This window comes from Miniopterus natalensis, chromosome 9, assembly GCF_054644295.1.
Source record: "Miniopterus natalensis isolate mMinNat1 chromosome 9, mMinNat1.hap1, whole genome shotgun sequence".
Classification (NCBI taxonomy): Eukaryota; Metazoa; Chordata; class Mammalia; order Chiroptera; family Miniopteridae; genus Miniopterus; species Miniopterus natalensis.
Window position 1 is genome coordinate 32,217,606 of NC_142089.1, and position 17,189 is coordinate 32,234,794.

Sequence of the window (17,189 nt, forward strand, 5' to 3'; positions counted from 1 at the left end):
GCTGGAGAATAGACAAGGGCACATCTGCCTGTCCCAGCTCATCACCTGACTATTTAGGGCCACTCGTGGCCTCCCCAAGACAATTCCTGCTGCCTGCCAGCTGGGGGAAGGTCCCCTGGGAGTGGCAGTCAGCTTGAGCTGGTGTTAGCAGAAACTGTGGCATGGGTGGGTTGGGGTTCGTCTCCGGGAGAGGAACCACTGCTCTGCCCTGCTGTCCTTGTGGGTCTGTATCTCACCAGAGCCTGGTCACGCTCTGGCCGCGCTGCCTACCATACCCCCCCTTCAGTGGCAGCAGTGCCCCCTCCCTCTTACTACCAAACCCCAACCCTGTCTTTCCTTTGCCTCATGGAGATGTAACTCATTTTATCCCCACCTCCAAACTGTGGGGATCCAGAGACCCATCAGCTAAAATCCTGTAACAATGGGAGGTCCTTTTTAAAGGGGAACAGGGGGGGAAGTGGCTTTCAGATGGAGATAGGGGGAAATGAGGCCCAGAGGCCAAACAGGGGACTCCTGACTCCCTCACAGGAAATGCCACCTTCCCACCCCCATGCCTGGAGTGAAGAGGAGGCCTCCAGGAGAGGGGTGATCAGGATGCTGAAGGAGAACCTGCTCATGGAAGCCTGGTGCTGGAGGCAGATGCTGGTGTGATTACTGTTAAGGTCAGGACAGGGTGCCCTGGGTTTTCTTGGCACACCTATTAAAAGCGATTTACTTGGGACTGAAGTTATTTCAGCTCCCATCAGAAAAAAGAGGCAGAGCTGGGGTGAAAGTTTACTTCTAGAACCACAAGCCTTAGGACTACACATGGACCTGCCTTTGAGAGGGAAAGCTTTAGGGAAGGCTGGTCACCCTTTCCCATCTGCAGGGACCCCCACCCCCACCCCTCTCACTGCTGTGGGAAGAGCTGAGTAGGACACTGGTCTGCCTTTAGCCCCACGGTGAACTCCCAACTGGTTTTGGAACAAGGTAGTGGGAAGGGAAGGGACAAGTCTTCACTGTTTAGCTTCAGAATGGGGTACACACATGGTGTCTCGGGTGGGGGAGGCTTGTGGGAGGGCCACAGGAGCCTGGGGAGTACTTGATGGTCATGAAGAGGCCTTTGGCACCTACTGTTTCTACCTGCCTGGGGGGCATACAGTCTGTCTCTCCAGCCCCTGGGTTTTGGCCATTATAACTTCTTGCTTTCTCCTAGCCAACGACCCTTAGATTCTTGTCCCCTACATGCCCCTCTTATCACCCTAAACCAGGAGGCTGTATGGGCCCAAGCAAGTCCTGCTGCCTCTGCTTCCTCCACCTGCCCCGGGGGAGCACTGAGCTAGCTCAGGTGGCCTGGAGGCTTCTGTTCGACTGGCAGCCCCAACTGAGGCGCTCTCCAAGTAACCCCCAGGGGCAATACCTGTGTAAGGGGCACAACCCCCCTTAGAGGACAAAAATTTCTCAATTCACAGGAAACTAGAAAAATCAGTGTTCCTTTCTTACAGAGGGTTGGTGGGAGGCTGGGAAGATTGGCTTGTGATACCAAATATAGAGAGCAATTTATTCTCCATTTGCTCTCTTGGGTACTTGCTCATGATTGACAAATACCAACACACGTTTCCTTAGTGTCCCTTAACGGCTGGAGGAAGGGCCACAACTATGATAAGGGAGCATCCCTGGTGCAGAGGCCAGTTCAGACCAAGGAGAGCCCTGCATAGGCACAGGGAGGGTTGCTGCTATGGCCCACGCGTGCGATGGCAAAGGAGACTCACTTTGGTGACTGGTTAAAACAAAGGCAGGGGCCACACTCTCACAACTAGGAAAGCTAAGTGAACCGGTGAGGTGCAAACAGCACTGACCCAGGGGCTGGAGCTGGATTCGAGCCCAGCTCACTGGGAGACTTCGGAAAGTCACTCCACCACTCTGACCTTCTGTTTCCTTATCTGTGATGTATCCAGGGGGGCCTCCTTGCTCAAAAAACAAAGTCTCTAATTCTTCTTGTCTAAATTTGTCTCCTTCATGTCAGAGAAAATAGGAAACAAAAGACTGTTGAAGAAAAGAGAAAAAAAAAGTGGAAACCTGATAGGCAATTTTACTTCAAAATCAGAGGCTCCTGGTTATGGGCATGGCTCTGTAGTTCCTGTACTATCTCACTCAGGAGCTTTCTTGTGGAGCCTTGAGAATCATACTCAGAGAACAGCGATCTAGCTGGTGACTGAACTCCCAGCTCCAAAGGCACCAGGGCTGGATGCACTGGTGTTGCTGTCAGATTTCTTAAGGGCTTTTACAAGGTCACTCAAAGAATTATGCATAAAAAATATTTTGGCATAAAAACAAACTTCCCTGAAGGTTTCTTTTAGGCTGTCTATCCTCAGAAGAGGATATTCATCCATACGTCACCAGCTCCCCTCCTGCTTCTAGATGGGCTAAATTGGGGAGGGGGCACAGGGGCTGATTCTCCAGACCACCTAGAACTACCTACCCTAAGAGGCCAGCACAAGGCGCACAACTCCAGGCTGAAAAGCCCTCCCCGTAAGCAGACTGCTTTTCTAATTACACGAACAAATCCTTTCTTGTGTTGCACTGGGTCTGGGAAGCAGGCAGACACTGCTGAAAAACTCCCAAATGTCCTGCTCTGCTGCCTCCCAGGCTCCTGATCTAAGCATTCCTACGGGCCATTTCCCCCCTTAATAGCAGGATTCTATTTACCAGCCTTGGCAATTCTCAAAAGCTTCCAGGAAAAATGCACGTTGTCAATTAACTTCATTAAAGAGGAAGACCCTTTTCCAAGAAGGGGCTGGATGGGAGGGGCAGGGGCATTACCACCTTCTCTAGATTAGCTGGAACCCTGTGTTCCCACCCCAGCTGCTTCTGCTGCTGCCCTCCAAGCTCCAGCACTGCCACCCCAAGCCCCCCGGGAGAGGCAGGTAAAATGCTGGCCGGGGGCAGCACCAGGGCATGGAGTGGACACAGGGCCCTCTCTAGGGAACTGCTTGTAAAAGCTATCTTGTTAAAATCTGTCCCTCCACCTCCCAATCCTTTCCTCGAATTTTGATGGAGTCAATGTCCAACTGGGGTCAAGGGTGGCTGAGTGAGGGGAGAGAGAACATGAAAAGGTACAGTACCTGGTTTCCCATTCTGATTGGGGGCCTGGGGCCGCCTGCGTATCGCGGTGACATAAAAGGCTGCAATTACAGGGAATTAGTTCAATGACAGCCTGTGCTCGTGCACAGGGACAAACACAAATGCGCTCCACTCCACGAAGTCCAGTTATGTTACAACTGGCAATCTTTTAAACTCTCTTTCTCCCAGTGGCCTCTTCCCTCTGGGCTAAACTTCCTTTGGGCAGATGGAATAATAGATGCCACCACACACGGGACCCCAGCTCTGCATCTGTTCATGGAGACCGACTCCGGGTGATGGGGAGGCAGCTGGGACTTTGCACAGGACGAGGAAGTACAGTGACATCAATGTGGGCCAAAGGAGGAAGACCTCTGCCCTTGGGAAGGGCAGATCAAGAAATCAGAAAAGGAACCTAGACATACATTTTTCAGGGTGTGCAAAGCTGGACACGCGCACACACGCACAATTACACACACAACAGACCACTGACAAAAGGGGTGGGGAAGGGGAGCGAGGATTCGAGGAGACACACAATGAAAACGGTAAGGGGACAGCGGGCTCCCTAACTTAATGCAGGGAATGGGCAGGAAAGCTTTCTCAGCAGCGAGTGCACAAAGAAAAGCCTCGGGATGCAGCTTCGGTTACAAACGAATGGTTAACCAAACTCAAAAACCAAACCAAAAGTGAGAGAGGAAAAAACAAAAACGCAAAGGCCGCTGACAAGGTCACAGAAATGTTTTTCTTTTCTTTTGGTTTCATATCCAAGCTGGGTGTGATGTCCAAGGAATGAAGACTCTCTTTAGAAAATAATATATGTATATATGTTTTCAAAAACACTTCATTTGTCAATCGAGACTCGAAGGCAATGGCGAGAGCACGTTTTGATTTTTGTTTTTCCTCTGCTGGCTCTGTCCTCCTGGTGCCCCGTGCCCCCCGGCGGGCGGGCGAGCCAAGTGCGTTACCTGACTGTGGGGTCCCATCATGCTGCTGGGATTGTGGGGTGGAGGCTGTGCGTGCGGCGAGGGCTGTGACCCCGGAGGACCCTGTGAGGCCAGACAGTAGAGGCAGGTTATAGATCACAGCACATGGAGAAGCGCAAGAGAAGCTTAAAAGAACAAAAATTAAACCAAAACGAAGGGTGGGCGGCGGGCGTGCGGGCGGCGGGCTCTGGTTGGCGGGGAGGTGCGAGCTGCTGCCTAGGTTGCCAGCTCATCGGTGGAAAATGGTGAGCGGGAGGGAGAGAAGCTGATAAACACCTCCGTGGGGATTTGCAGACTGAGGAATCAATCAAGCAAGCTCCCTTGTCAGAGCACGCAGGAGCAGGGGCCTGGGCATCACCTAGTGTTGGAGCGGAGTTTGCCATGTTAAATACGTTGGCTGACTTGGGCTCAGAGAGCACGGTACGCACAGAAACGGACCCACTCTGCAAGGCGTGCACGAGGCCCTGCCCCGGAGGAGCTCCCAGCCTGGGGGGACGGATGCAGATCTCAAGTACCTAGAGACCAGTCTACTGATGGCTGCGTGAGAACAGACAGGAGGAGTAGGATGGTGCTGAGACTGAACAAATGGGGAAACAAGAGGAAGAGAGATGGTTATGGAGCACCCGCTCTGTAGTGCACTAATTCACCTTCACGTGAAAGTGGCCCCGTAACATAGGAATTCTCATTTCTATTTTTACCGGTGAGGAAACTGAGTCTCAGGGGATGAAGGGACTTAGCTGTGGCCACATAACTGGTAAATGGCAGAGCCAGGACAAGAAGCCTGGTGGGTCCAAGGCCTACCCTAACCCCTACAGCCCAGAGCTGGAGTGGGCATGTACAGAGGAGAAGGGGACGGGGCTACAGGCCCCTGACTGCTGGATGGGTGGGAGCAGGGGCTGGGCTTTCTACTCCAGTCGGTGGTGAGCCATCCACAGTTCTAAGTTGACCCCCAAAGCCCAGGGCAATGCTGACCTTGACTACCCCCAGGAGAAACACGCAGGTGAATTCCCTTAAACCATGGGGTTGGTCAAACTGTGGGTTGCAATCTATTAGTGGGTGGTGAAATCAATTTAATGGGTTGCAACCATTGTTTTTTTAAAAAAACCTGGGAACAGAATAAATAAATAAAAATAGAAAATATCAGAGAGCTTTGTGTGTTTTAAGGCAAATATTTTTCATTAACTATTTCATTTGTAAAATACGTGTGTGTGTGTGTGTGTGTGTGTGTGTGTGTGTGTGTACTGGATCACAATGTCAAATGTATTTCCTACTGTGGGTCAGCCAAAAGCATGAAAAGCCTGTCTTAGAAGCACCTTCCTGCCCACTCAGAGCACTGCAAGCTGGACACTGGTGCTGGTGCTGAGGAGCCCTTCCTAATCCACTCTTACCCACCCACAACTGTGTTATTACCCTTGGAAGTTGCCTTTGAGAAAAATTCAAACCATGCATGGGAATGGGTGTGGTTACATTTAAAACGACAGGAAGAAAGAATCTTTGAGAGACACAGGTAGGGTTTTCCTCCCCAGTCTTCTTCAGAGCCAGGCTGCCCGGCCTCCCACCCGCTCAGGAAGCACAGCCCAGAGCTGGGGAAGGGACGCAGGGGTGGGCCCTAGCTGGTGGGTGTGGAGACCCAAAGAGGTGAGCAGAGAACCCTGATGTGCCACTAAGGACAGGACTGAAGTTCCATGCCCAAGCCAGGGGCTGCTCACTTCCGGAAAGCTCCGCGGAGCAGATGTTCCCCTACCTGCCACGCTACTAATTTCAACAAGTGTGTGTCTTTCTAGCGGCTGCCAGCAACGGCATGGTTTGTTACCATGAGCAATTTTCTTAATTAACAGACATTAATTAGCCATTTAGCAATTTTGCAAGCATTTGTTTAGCGGCTTTCCTAAACATGAATACCACTGTGATAATGGCACTGATTAGAGGGTCCCCTAATTAACAGTACAGGGAAGGAAAATTGAAATCACATAAATTAAAAAGGAAGGGGAAGTTAATGAAGGCGGGACATATTTGCACCTGCAAGTCTTTTGTACCATAAAACTTGGGTGCAATGTAAACAAAATAAGATAATTTGAAGCCAACCCTTAAAAAAGGAAAAATAAAAAGAACAGGGGCGGAAGGTTCAGGGGTGAGGTCCAGTTGCCAAAAGGGGGCAAAAAGGCCTCCTGTCGGTTCCTCAGCTCTTGGCAGGAAGGGAGCGCCTCCTCCCTCTACTCCTTCACCACCCACCCTGGTAACAGCCAGTCTTCCTCGGGGACAGCAGCGTGGCTTTGACCAGGTTCCTCACACCTGGGTACCCTGTCAACCAGGAGAGGTTAGGAGTGGCCGACTCCACGATTGATTATAGAAAACATAAATAAAGCACCCAAAAGCATCTAACAACAATGGAAGCCTCAACAGAGGGCAGTCCTTACTAAGGGCCAATACTGGAACCTGTGTCTAGAGGGCTCAGCTGTCTCTTAAGATGCTCTAAGGTTCAGAAAGCAGGCTGTGTGTCCCTCAGAGGCTCCCTGTCCACCTCTAGTCCCTGAATGAGCGGACACGACACAAGTCTGCCTCAACACAGCTGCCTCAAGACAAAGGCTTAGTGAGTAGTAATGACCCATAGTGTGACTGGTCAGCGAGGCCCCAGCCCAGCCTGTGGGGAGCGGTGGCGAGCGGGCAGCTCAGAAGTCTCCCCTCTGACTTGGAGCTGGGGTTCAGAATACTGAGGGCAAGGGAACCCTGGCCCAGACCAGCTGGTCATCCAAAGAGAAAAATCCCATCACAGTCTCCACACAGGTATAGATAAAGCTCAGCATTCACCTCCCTGGGGCTCGAAGGTCCTCTCACCCCCAGTCAGGCGCTGACCAGGCTCTGCTTCTATACCTCCCAGCAAGGACACCAGCTCTATGTGCCAGACAGCCTTCCTCCCATGGAGCAAGTGCGCCGCCCAAACCCACCCAGAGCTCTGTCCTATGCCTCTCTGCCACCTCTACTCACCAGGAGCTTTCCTATCACTACATGTGTGTTAGGGCTCTGTCCCTAAGACTGCAGCAGAGGGAGGGACCCTGTACACTCGGCACATTCTCAGGAGCAGAGAACAGGGCCCCATGCTGGGGGGGAAATGATGCAAAAAAAGTGATTTCCTCTCCCCAGCCTACACTCTCAAGAGGCCAAAGCAGATCTGTAGTCTTTCAACCTGTTACCCACTCAGGCAAAAGGCTAGATAGGAGGCAGACAAAAAAAGGATCTCATTTGAAGACTTTGACCTTTGTAGGGATGGAGGCTTCTCTCTTCCCCCAAATGTGAACAGATTTGGGGGGGGGGGGGGGTAGAGGTGGAAGGTGAGAGGAGGGAGTCTTGAAGCTGCTAATACCGATGATTTTTCCCACAAAGGACAACTCCCCCGTGGGGCATCCCTGGCTCCTTGCGGAAAACTCAAACCCAAAATAAGTGCGTTTGGGAGCCTGCTGGGCCAGGGGTAGCCTCTGAGTCCAGCTCCATTTAGACGGTCTCTTCCATGGACCTCTGAGGCTTTCTCCCTCAAGTGCTGTGTAGGTAACACCCCTGGAACGCCACAGGGGAGAAAGAGGTGGTCAGACATCTGAGGAGCACAGAATATCGGGCTAGATCAGGGGTTAGAGGTCCTTACTAGAAGCTCAGGGAGAGCCACACCTGTCTGGCAGTCACCTGTTTCCTGGGTCGCCCTGATATCCTGCCACCCAATGTCCTTTCTTCACTTATAGGGGAGAAAAGAGAGGCCCAGTACAGTGGTGTGATGTCCTAGGCCACTGAAACAGTTGGCGGCAGAGCCATAACTCCTAACTCCAGCCCAAGGCTCTCTTCATGACATCACAAACCCATTCATTTTAAAGAAACAGGGTTTGGAAAAATCTGGGTTCAAATCCTGACTCTGCCATTGACTGGACCTTTGTCCTCTCATCAGTGAAATGGGGATAATTATGGTAATAATAATGGAGCCACATGACCCACATAGGGAACGTGGCCTTGACTGTACTAGCTCATGTAATCCTCCACTCCTCACAGAAAGGGTTCTCAATAGCTCTACTTTGCAGCCAAGGAGCTGAGGCTTGGAAAGTGAAGCCACTTGCCCAGGGCTGCACGGCTACTAATGACAGAGCCAGACCTCAGAGTCTGATCCTAGAGCCCCTGGGGATCTTAGCTGGTCCACCATTCTACAAGCCTGTGAGCAGTACCGGGTGCAAGGAGCAGAGAGGAGTGACTACTGGAAACTGAAGGACTTGTGAGGGCATCTAGTCACTCACTCACATACACATGGGCAGCCCCCTGCTTGGGGGGAGGTAGGGAGTAGAGTTACATGAGACTGTTCTTGGCTCTAAAAGCTCCCAGGCTAGCTGGAGGGATAACACAATGACAAACAAGCTAAAGAGAAGGTGACAAGTAAACTGAGGCCCAAAGTAGCCACAGAATGTAGGCCCAAAGGGAGCTGGGGTGAGAACCCAGCTAGTCAGAACTCTTTCCATTGTAAGGCAACTCACCAAGCCAGAGTTGGGGGGAAAGGCTGGGGACGGGGAGGAGGAGGGGCCCGACTGTGGAAATCCCTCTACTAAGTCTGGGAAAAGGAAGCAGGAACTGAGCCTACTTCCTGCCTGGGCCTTCACTCTGCCCCAGACCCTGTTAATGGACTTGCCACTCTGTCTCAGACATTTCCAAGATCTCTGACCGGAGATACATAATTCCCACACTTCCTTTTAATTCTTTTTCCTGTAATTTCAACACGGGGTAGTGTTACATCTAGCAGCTTCTGAGAGTCACTTAGGCAAGGCCTGGGGAGGCTCTGTGGTGGGGTGACCGAGGCAAACACCGGGCCATTCCACTAAAATTCTGAAGCCTGGACACATAGTTAAGGGAAAGAGCCTTTACCCAGCCCTGACACGGAGGGGAGTGAGCATTCACGGAGGGATGTGAGGTCTGTGGAAAAGCATTTCAGATCCATCAGCAGCACTCACCTGTGCCTCCCGCTCATGTCTTGGTTAAGTCCCTGTATTTCACCTGAAGCCACCCTTGAGAAATGGGCTTGCAGCCTTACGGGGAAGGCTTCATAGTTACATAGACCTGGTGTCCAATCCCAGCTCCTCCAGGATATACTGTGAGTCTAGTTTCCTCATAAGGAAAATGGGGGACATTCTACAAATATTGCAGGGCTGTGGTACAGCTGACAGTAGTAGACACAGAGAAGGTTCCCCAGTCTTCCATGGTCCCCATGCCTCATGCTCCAGTAGCCACTCACTGCCCATTTCCAGGGAGGGCGGGAGCTGGACCTGCCCCGCTGGGAACATCCTCTTCAGCCTGTTGAAAGCCCGTACGTCCTCCTACGGGAAGCCTGTCCTGCCACCCACTTGGGTGCTCTGTGAACTCGAGACATCCACTTCAGACATTCTGCCTTATCTGTGCGTACCTCATGGGTTCCTCAAGGGTAGTAACACTACCTTGCACCCCACGTGGACACCCAGGACAGGGCCCAAACAGGGCAGTAAGGCTCAACCAGTGGGCAAACCCCCACAGCCACGGTCAACAGCCCCTGGGCAGGTACATCTAACACCTTCAGGTTCAAGGAACCAGAAAAAGTCACTACCAACAGGGTGGCCAAGTTGGTCCTCTGAGCTAAACTCTGCGGGGCTCCTTAAAATTAAAAATCAGATTAAAAAAACCCCCACAACCCTGCACTGATTTTTATTTTGAAGAAGTAATAAAAGCTATGTGCTAAGTTTAGTATTTCTGAAACTCACTGCTCCTTCACCAAATGTCACCCACATTCCCCAAAGCTGCCTTTACCTGCCTGGAAATCATGGAATCGCAGAGAAACAGAACTGAGACTTACTTCCAGGCTTTCTGGATGCAGAGGCGATCCTGGGAGAGAGCACGGATGAGGACAGGCTGTTGCCAGTGCCAAGAACTTTGGCCTGGAAAGCCCCAGCACTAGGGTGGGAGTTCTGTCTTGTAACCCTAGCCTCAGGCTTCTCTGTAAGACGGGCAAGAAGTCCAGGTGATACTTTCTCTACAGGACAGCTGTGAGAGGATCTTGTAAACAGAAGGCAGCTTCATTACCATTTAGGCCAATTTTGCCTCTCATCTTTGCAGAGGGCTTTGGGGAAAGGGGACTTGAAGTTTTAGGTTGCTTAGAGACAAAACACTCCACACATCCCTGGCCCTCCAACTCCTGGGGACATCAGCCACTAGTCTGCAAGACTGGTGGGTGGGTTTTATAACTGGCAGTGGGAGATGCATGACTTGTATTACTGGTGGCCTTTGTCATTTCCTGTTGGGCGTGTCACTTTGAGTGAATACAAAATTATATTAATTATACACATGGCAAAAGGCACGCCACAGACAATCCAACTTGCTCCTTGGACGTGAATGGGGACAAAAAATGCTATATACCCATTTTGGGGAGAGGGCCAAGGTGTGCCTGTGTGCTGCTGACACCCTAAATCCAGCACCTTAGTCTGCTCTACACATGGCCTCCCTGGAGGAAGCTGACCACCTGGTAGGGTAAAGGAGGAAGAGCTTTATATTCTCTCTCCCTTTAACACACAGCTCATCCGAGGAAAAGTTACTTCCTCATTTCGACCCATGGGAACAACCTGGCAGTGGCTTAGACAGTTGCCTTCCTATCCTGCTTCTATCTGCTCCCTCGGGATGAGTCTTCTCTGCGTGTATGTGGGGGGCACAGGCCAGAGCTAAAGCTGAGATTACCTACTTGAGGGCAGAGGGAGCCTGAGCCATCTTTATGCCCACACAACGCAAGCCTGACACATGCAGAGCAGGTCCTCAGGGGGCTCCTGGCTGCCTAGGAGATGAGCCCACAACAATCATGACCCTCTATGGACACTGGACAAGTGAAATGAGTTTTGCCAGGGAGAAGTCTGGCATGTGGTAGTGTCCCATCTTCCTGGGATGGTGGGTAAGTTACCAATTGGAGCAGGACTGTACACAGTGTCTACTCCCTTGGGTTACCTCTGTGCAACATCAGGAATCCTTACAGGCACCGAGGTTCACTCTGAACAAAGATCAGCAAAAGACTCACTGTTTTCCATCTGAGCAAAGACCCCAGCTGACCCCCTCTTTTTTCCTGCCTCTCTGAGGACAGGGGCAGTGCCGGGCAGCCAGTGAGGGTGAGCGAGAATTTCGTACACCTGTGAATTTGGTGTCCTGGGATGGGCACCAGGACACCCGCAGGAGGCGCTCAGCAAACGTTTGCACAAGAGGCATGAGGCATGCGTGCCCCACAGAGACAAAGACAGAATCAGCAGGCGATGGTTTTTAAAACAAAGGGAGGAAACATGGCAAATGAAAGTGCAGGCAGTGTCCAGGACCTAATGTGGAGTTCTCCACACACTCCTCGTCCCTTCCCCCAGCCTTGTGCACAGGTGGAAAGACTGAGCCCAGGAACATGGACTCACTAATCCTAGGCCCAGGCTCAGTTCCTTGAACCACACTGCACACCTAGAAAGGAGGCTGGGGTCAGTGGCAGCACAAGGACCCCAAGAACACGGCCACATGTTGAGCAAGAGTAGGAGCTGACAAACTCTGGCTCTGGGACAAATCTGGCCTGCCAGCTGTTTTTGTAAATAAAGTTTTATAGGAACACAGCCACAATCGCTCATGTATCGTCATGGCTGGTTTCAAGACATAATGGCATAGTTGAGTAGCTGCAACAGAGACCAGATGGCACACAAAGCCCAAAATATTTAGTATCTGGTCCTTCACAGAAAAAGTCTGCCGACACTTGAACTAGGCAACGGTTTTCAAGACTGAAAAGAGAAACACTTTTTAAATTCTCAAGGAAAAACAAAACAGTTCCTCTACTTTATTTTTAACCTCACGTCTCTCTAATAAGATAAAGCAAAAATTAACCCCATTTACAAAAGACTGAAATCCAGTGACATTATGCTACATTATTTATCAAAGCCAAGATTTATCCCATTGAGGACAAACAGAATGCACACCAGACCAGAGGTCAGCAAGCCACAAGTCTGGGTCTTCCACCACCATGTTCTGTCTGTCAATCTCTGAGCCCCCATTTTCTTGGCCATGGATCTTAAAGAAAATCTTTTATCGTAACACGAAAACTAGCTCTCGCATCCAGCTGGCCAGTCCCAGTGCACCTTCTTGCTGACGATCTCTCCAGCTTCATTTTTCCACAATGCTGGGAACAAGCTCTTCCCTCACTTGCTGGCACAAACATTCTGGGGGCTTGGTTCCAGTCCTGAGATCTCTCAGCAGGTGCACACCATTTAACCCTCTCCAGTGTCATGAGTTCACAGAATTCTCCAGGGCAGGAGTGGGGAACCTTTTTTCTGCCAAGGGCCATTTGGATATTTATAACATCATTCATGGCCATACAAAATTATCAACTTAAAAATTAGCTATGAAAAAAGCTCCTAGGTTTATTGAATTTCGAGTCCCACCTGTGGTTGCCTTGGCAAGGGGGCCAGACCAAATGATTCCGTGAGCTGGACATTCCCCACCCCTGCTCTAGGGTCATCTCAGCAAAGGACTCTACCTTGAAAGGCTGTGGTTGGGATGGGGTTGGCGATAAGAGAGGTGGCTTTGCCTTCACAGCTGCTGAATTCTTTGGGCCTCCCCGGTAGAGATTTTTTTTGTATGTGGCTGTGTCCTTACAACTAGGCACCCTTTTCAGGGACACAGGAGAAAGCATTAATACCCAGAACATACGAGCAGAACTCACGTCCATCTGGCAGTGCCTCCAGCTACTGGGTCCCAGAGCCCGAGACCAAGCATGCACCAAGTGCCAAAGACACATTACTAAGCATTACTTGGGCCCTTCCCCAGAGTTCCAGGCTGGCTGGAGAGACCCAGGTATGACTATTGCCACAGCAGCACTCACACAGAGGCAGGTGTCAAGTGCACCAGGAAGCAAGGGGGCAGCAATTACAGATCACACTTGGGCAGGATGAACAGCATCCTCTGACAGAGAAGAAAGGGAAGTGGCTTCTGGGCTGAGACTGGCATCTACGCAGCAGAGGCAGGAGTGGGCAGCAGGAGGGATGCCTGAGGGCCTCACGCACAAGATGGTGACTCTGGGCTGGGACTGTCAAGCCAAGGAGCAGGGGCAGTAACCTTTGGGAGCTTGTACAAAGGAATGGAGATAAGATCTATACTGTCTTGGGAATCAAACATCTATTCTGTTTCTTTTCAAAGATGTTTCTTTGCCTTCTTTCAAGTTAGAAATCAAGACTTACGGCTGCCGGTAAACACTGAGTTCACAGCTGTCTGGGGTGCTCATTCCATCTCTTACTGACTACGTATGGATAAAGAAACCTATTAGATCCTGTCTGTGAGTGGCTCTGTCTATCCCACCTGTTTCCCCAGCCCTGACCAGCCAGTCCTCCTTAATGTTAGCAAAAGAGCTGGGAATCAAATGACCAGGTGAGGGTTTCCAACACCCAGTCGCAGCCATGTGGGTTTCTGGCCAGGATCCAGACAGCACACCTCTTCCTCCCCATCTGCTTGGTGCAGCAGGGACCTGCTCTGCAGGTGAGTCTGGAGGTAGAAATGGACCCAGGATTCAGAACCATGCCACTCCCTTGGAGCACATGGGAGGACACCTACCTTGCCAAGAGAATCAAATCCCCCGCACCCAAAAGATTGCCATTTGCTCCGAAAATGGACATGCTGCACAGACACACCCCACTTTCGCCTGCTAGCCCCCACAGCACCTGTCCCCAGCGCTCACCACGCTAGCACAGTGATGTCGAGGTGCATACCAAAAAGGCACTGCCTCATCTACCCAGAGAATTCCTCTCTATTTCACTCTCTCCAGACAGGTGCATGCACAGCCTCCCTGCCCTGCCCGTGTGTCCTGACAGACAATTCCAAAAACTAATGATTTATCATATCTAACCAGGAAAGGGGGAGGCAGCCACTAACGCAGAATGCCAGGATTCAACCACCGGTGTCCACCGAGCAGAAGAGGGCCGAGTAGGGAACAGGAGACAGCCAAGGTTTTTCCCTTCAGCTTGCGGCTACCTGCATGACTGGTGGTTTCACAAGCCTCTTCCTCCCGGAGAAGCTTGGGGAATGGCCCAAGATCTTGTCTTCCTTCCTCAGCTAAAGAGAAGCAACAGTCCTGAGCAAGGAAAACCAGGACTCTGGGGAAAAACCGGTTTAGGAAGCCTGCCCATAGTTACCTGGGCCACAGGCAATAAAGTCTGGTGCTCCTCAGAGGAAACACAAGGGGCAGCTTTGCGGTGAGTACTGTTGGAAAAGCCCAGATTAAGGGGTCAGGAGTGACCTACGGTCTTCCCGAAACTCTCTCACCTCTCCTGTGAAATGGACTGCCCCCCCTTGGCACAGACAGTCACAGGACTTAGGCACCAAGGGTACTGGGCCTCATCTAAGTGAGGATGCTGATACATCATGCTGTGCCTCGGGGTCTCTCCACCTCACGTAACACTTCAGGAGACCCCCCTTTCTTTGACTAAGCCTTACTATTACCCCACTCCCAGGGAGCTGATGCTTGTCCACCAACATGTAACCCATCCTAACTTGAGCCAGTCTCAGGCTGGAAGAATGGCCCTCACCCGGAGGCCCTCATCGTCCCTCCTAATGTTGGCTGCTCTTCAGCAAACTTCAGAGGGGTTCTCTGGCCCTTCAAGTGGTGCCTTAGTTCTTCTACTCTCCAAAGCCCTTGATGCCTCAGAGGACAGGGGACAGGTTTCTTTTGCTTACCACTGCACCTCTCGTGTCTACACCTAATGCTGTTGCATTTTACAGATGGAAAGACTGAGGCCCAGCAGGTAAAGCCACTGCCCCAGAACAGACTGCCAGTCTCCAAGCTCTCAGACTCCTTCCCACTACTCCAGAATAAGGGTCTCAAAAGCAGCTACTAAATGAATCTGAGGAAGGGGCACGAAGTCAGCTGCACATTTGGGGAATATCTCTTTTGACCCTGGGGCAAAGATGGGGGAAGACTTTGTTAGCCTTCTTGAATAAAACTGACTCGAGACTGAAGAGTGTTCAAGAAGCAAAGGGAACAATTCTGCAGCCCACAGAAGAGGCCACGTGGATGTTCTGGAGGGGCAGAGGCTGGGTGTGAGAGCACCAGCTCTGGCCCTTGTCCCGGGGACCAGCAGCTGGTCCAACAACAGAGTGAGGAGAGCAGGGGCTGGATCACAAAGAGCTCTGTCTTACCAAGAGCCTGGACTTTGTTTTTTTAATGAAGGGACACCATTGGCAGGAAGAGCATTTGATGGAGGGGAACTAGCTGCCCCACTGGCCTGTAGTGAGCCCAGGCTTGAGTCCGCCCCATGAACACCAGCCCTTGGGAAGGAGTCCTTGTGCAGATTTCTGATCTGCCTTTTATTCCCGTTGTCACATTCCCAAACTCCTAGCTGGTGAAGCATACAGAGCTGATGTGATGTCCCTAGTCAAGGAGCCCCTTGGGGATCCCACCACCCAGCCTGGAGCATGCGACCCTGCCCATGCTCTCACCAAGTCTCAACCCACCATTTTGGATTCAGTGAGAGACAGGGCTTTCTGGAAAACAAGTTCACAGAGCCACCAGTGGACCTGGCCCAGGGGCTTCCTTTATCCCAAGGCCTTCATTTGGAAGAAGGAGCCTGTCCAAGAAAGGTCAGCTGGGGAGTTAATTTAGGCAGAAACAGGACGTGAACCTGGAACCCATACTGTGGGTTTCCTGCTGTATCTTCAGCTCCTAGAACAGAGCTTCACAGTTAGCGCCCAGGGAGATTAAACAATGCTCCCTGACCCCTAGTCCAGACCCCTGGCCCTGGGCCCCCAAAAAGCAGTTTCCTTTCGGGGTGGCCTGATCTCACTCAGAGGGTCCATCCTGATCCACATGTTGCCAAGGCATGTTATTACAGGATTCCTCTGGAATTTTCTTCCTCAAACCTCTTCTGCTACAAGGGCTGAGGAATTCGACCTTTTTTTTTTTTAAAGGAGAAAAACCTCAGCATGATTCGCAGAGAAGGTGGGGACAAAAGCAGACGAGGGTCTACCCCCTTAGCCAACTATGAAGAGACAAAACAAAAACACAGAGGGGTCTCCCCCACATCCCTCATGAGAGGCAGAAGGATCCTGGCGGGGGGGATCAGACACAGCCACAGTGTGGGTGAACTGACAATCCACAGGACAGCTCTCAGGCACAGGGGAAAAATTCAATTCTAAGAGAAGCCCAAAGTAAAAACCCAGGTCCAAAGGGGAAAAGGAAAAACCAGCCCAAGTTCTTAATAAACGAGAGGTGAAGGCAGCTGCTGACACCAATCCCTGAGTATCAGATCCATAAAAGTCGGAGATCTGGGAGTCAGCTTACAACTCAGAGGAGGCCCAGAGAGGGGCTGCGGCTGCTGGGGGCTCCAGGGGTGCGAGAAGCAGCAACAAGAACACAGCCCAGGCCTCCTAGGTCCAAGGATCTCTCCAAAGATTCTCCCTTTCCTCTCACCCAAAAGACTTGGGGGGGGGGGAGTAGAGGCAGGTGGCTAGGAGGAGCTGGCTGCAGCCCCCACTCGGCTCCTTGGTGTGGGGCTGGCTCCGCATTAGGGGGCAGCCAAGGCCCATAAGTTGCTGGGTGCTTTGTTACCGAGCAAATCTCCCAGGCACTGACTGCTGATGCATAGCTAACAGGGCGGCAGACATTGATTTATGTTCAACTTTCCATTTCATCAGTGAGAGTTACAGCACGACATGTGGAGTTCACGTTTTTCTTGGGGGGGGGGGGTTGAGTGTGCAGACACAAACAGGCCTGCACGCGTGCACACAGGCACACGAGCTAGTCAAGGCCACAACTTTCCCCCCCCTTTTTAGGAAGGAGGACAAGGGGCTGAGGCAGCCTGGCACGTTAGGAGTAACCTTTTGTCCGCTGTTGCTAGGAGCCCGGTGGCGGTCATCTGCCTCTTGGGCAGACATTAGGCACCAGGCTGGCTGCCAGGCAGGGCGGGAGCACAGCCTGACCTTTTGTGGAGGTGGTGTTGGCAAGAAAAAAAGGCTTTTCCCCACTCCTCCTGGCCTTTCCACACAGGCTGGGCGATTGTTGGGGGAGGCAGGGGGTGGGGTGGGGTGGAGTGGGGTGTGTGACCAGATTAGCCCAGACCACAA

At 51.6% G+C, this 17,189-nt stretch overlaps 1 protein-coding gene across 4 annotated transcripts in view; it reads right to left on the bottom strand.

Moving 5' to 3' along the window:
* Positions 1-17,189, bottom strand: part of SSBP3 (single stranded DNA binding protein 3) — a 152,849-nt gene that overhangs the window by 17,137 nt on the left and 118,523 nt on the right. For 2 of the 4 annotated variants that reach the window (XM_087820453.1, XM_087820452.1), the window contains exons 6-7: positions 4,065-4,145; positions 3,105-3,164 (exon numbers count right to left, since the gene is read on the bottom strand). In XM_087820453.1, the coding sequence (XP_087676579.1) occupies positions 3,105-3,164; positions 4,065-4,145 (141 nt within the window). The remainder of the gene's footprint in view (positions 1-3,104; positions 3,165-4,064; positions 4,146-17,189) is intronic. The other 2 variants (XM_087820455.1, XM_087820454.1) reach the window with 1 other exon arrangement.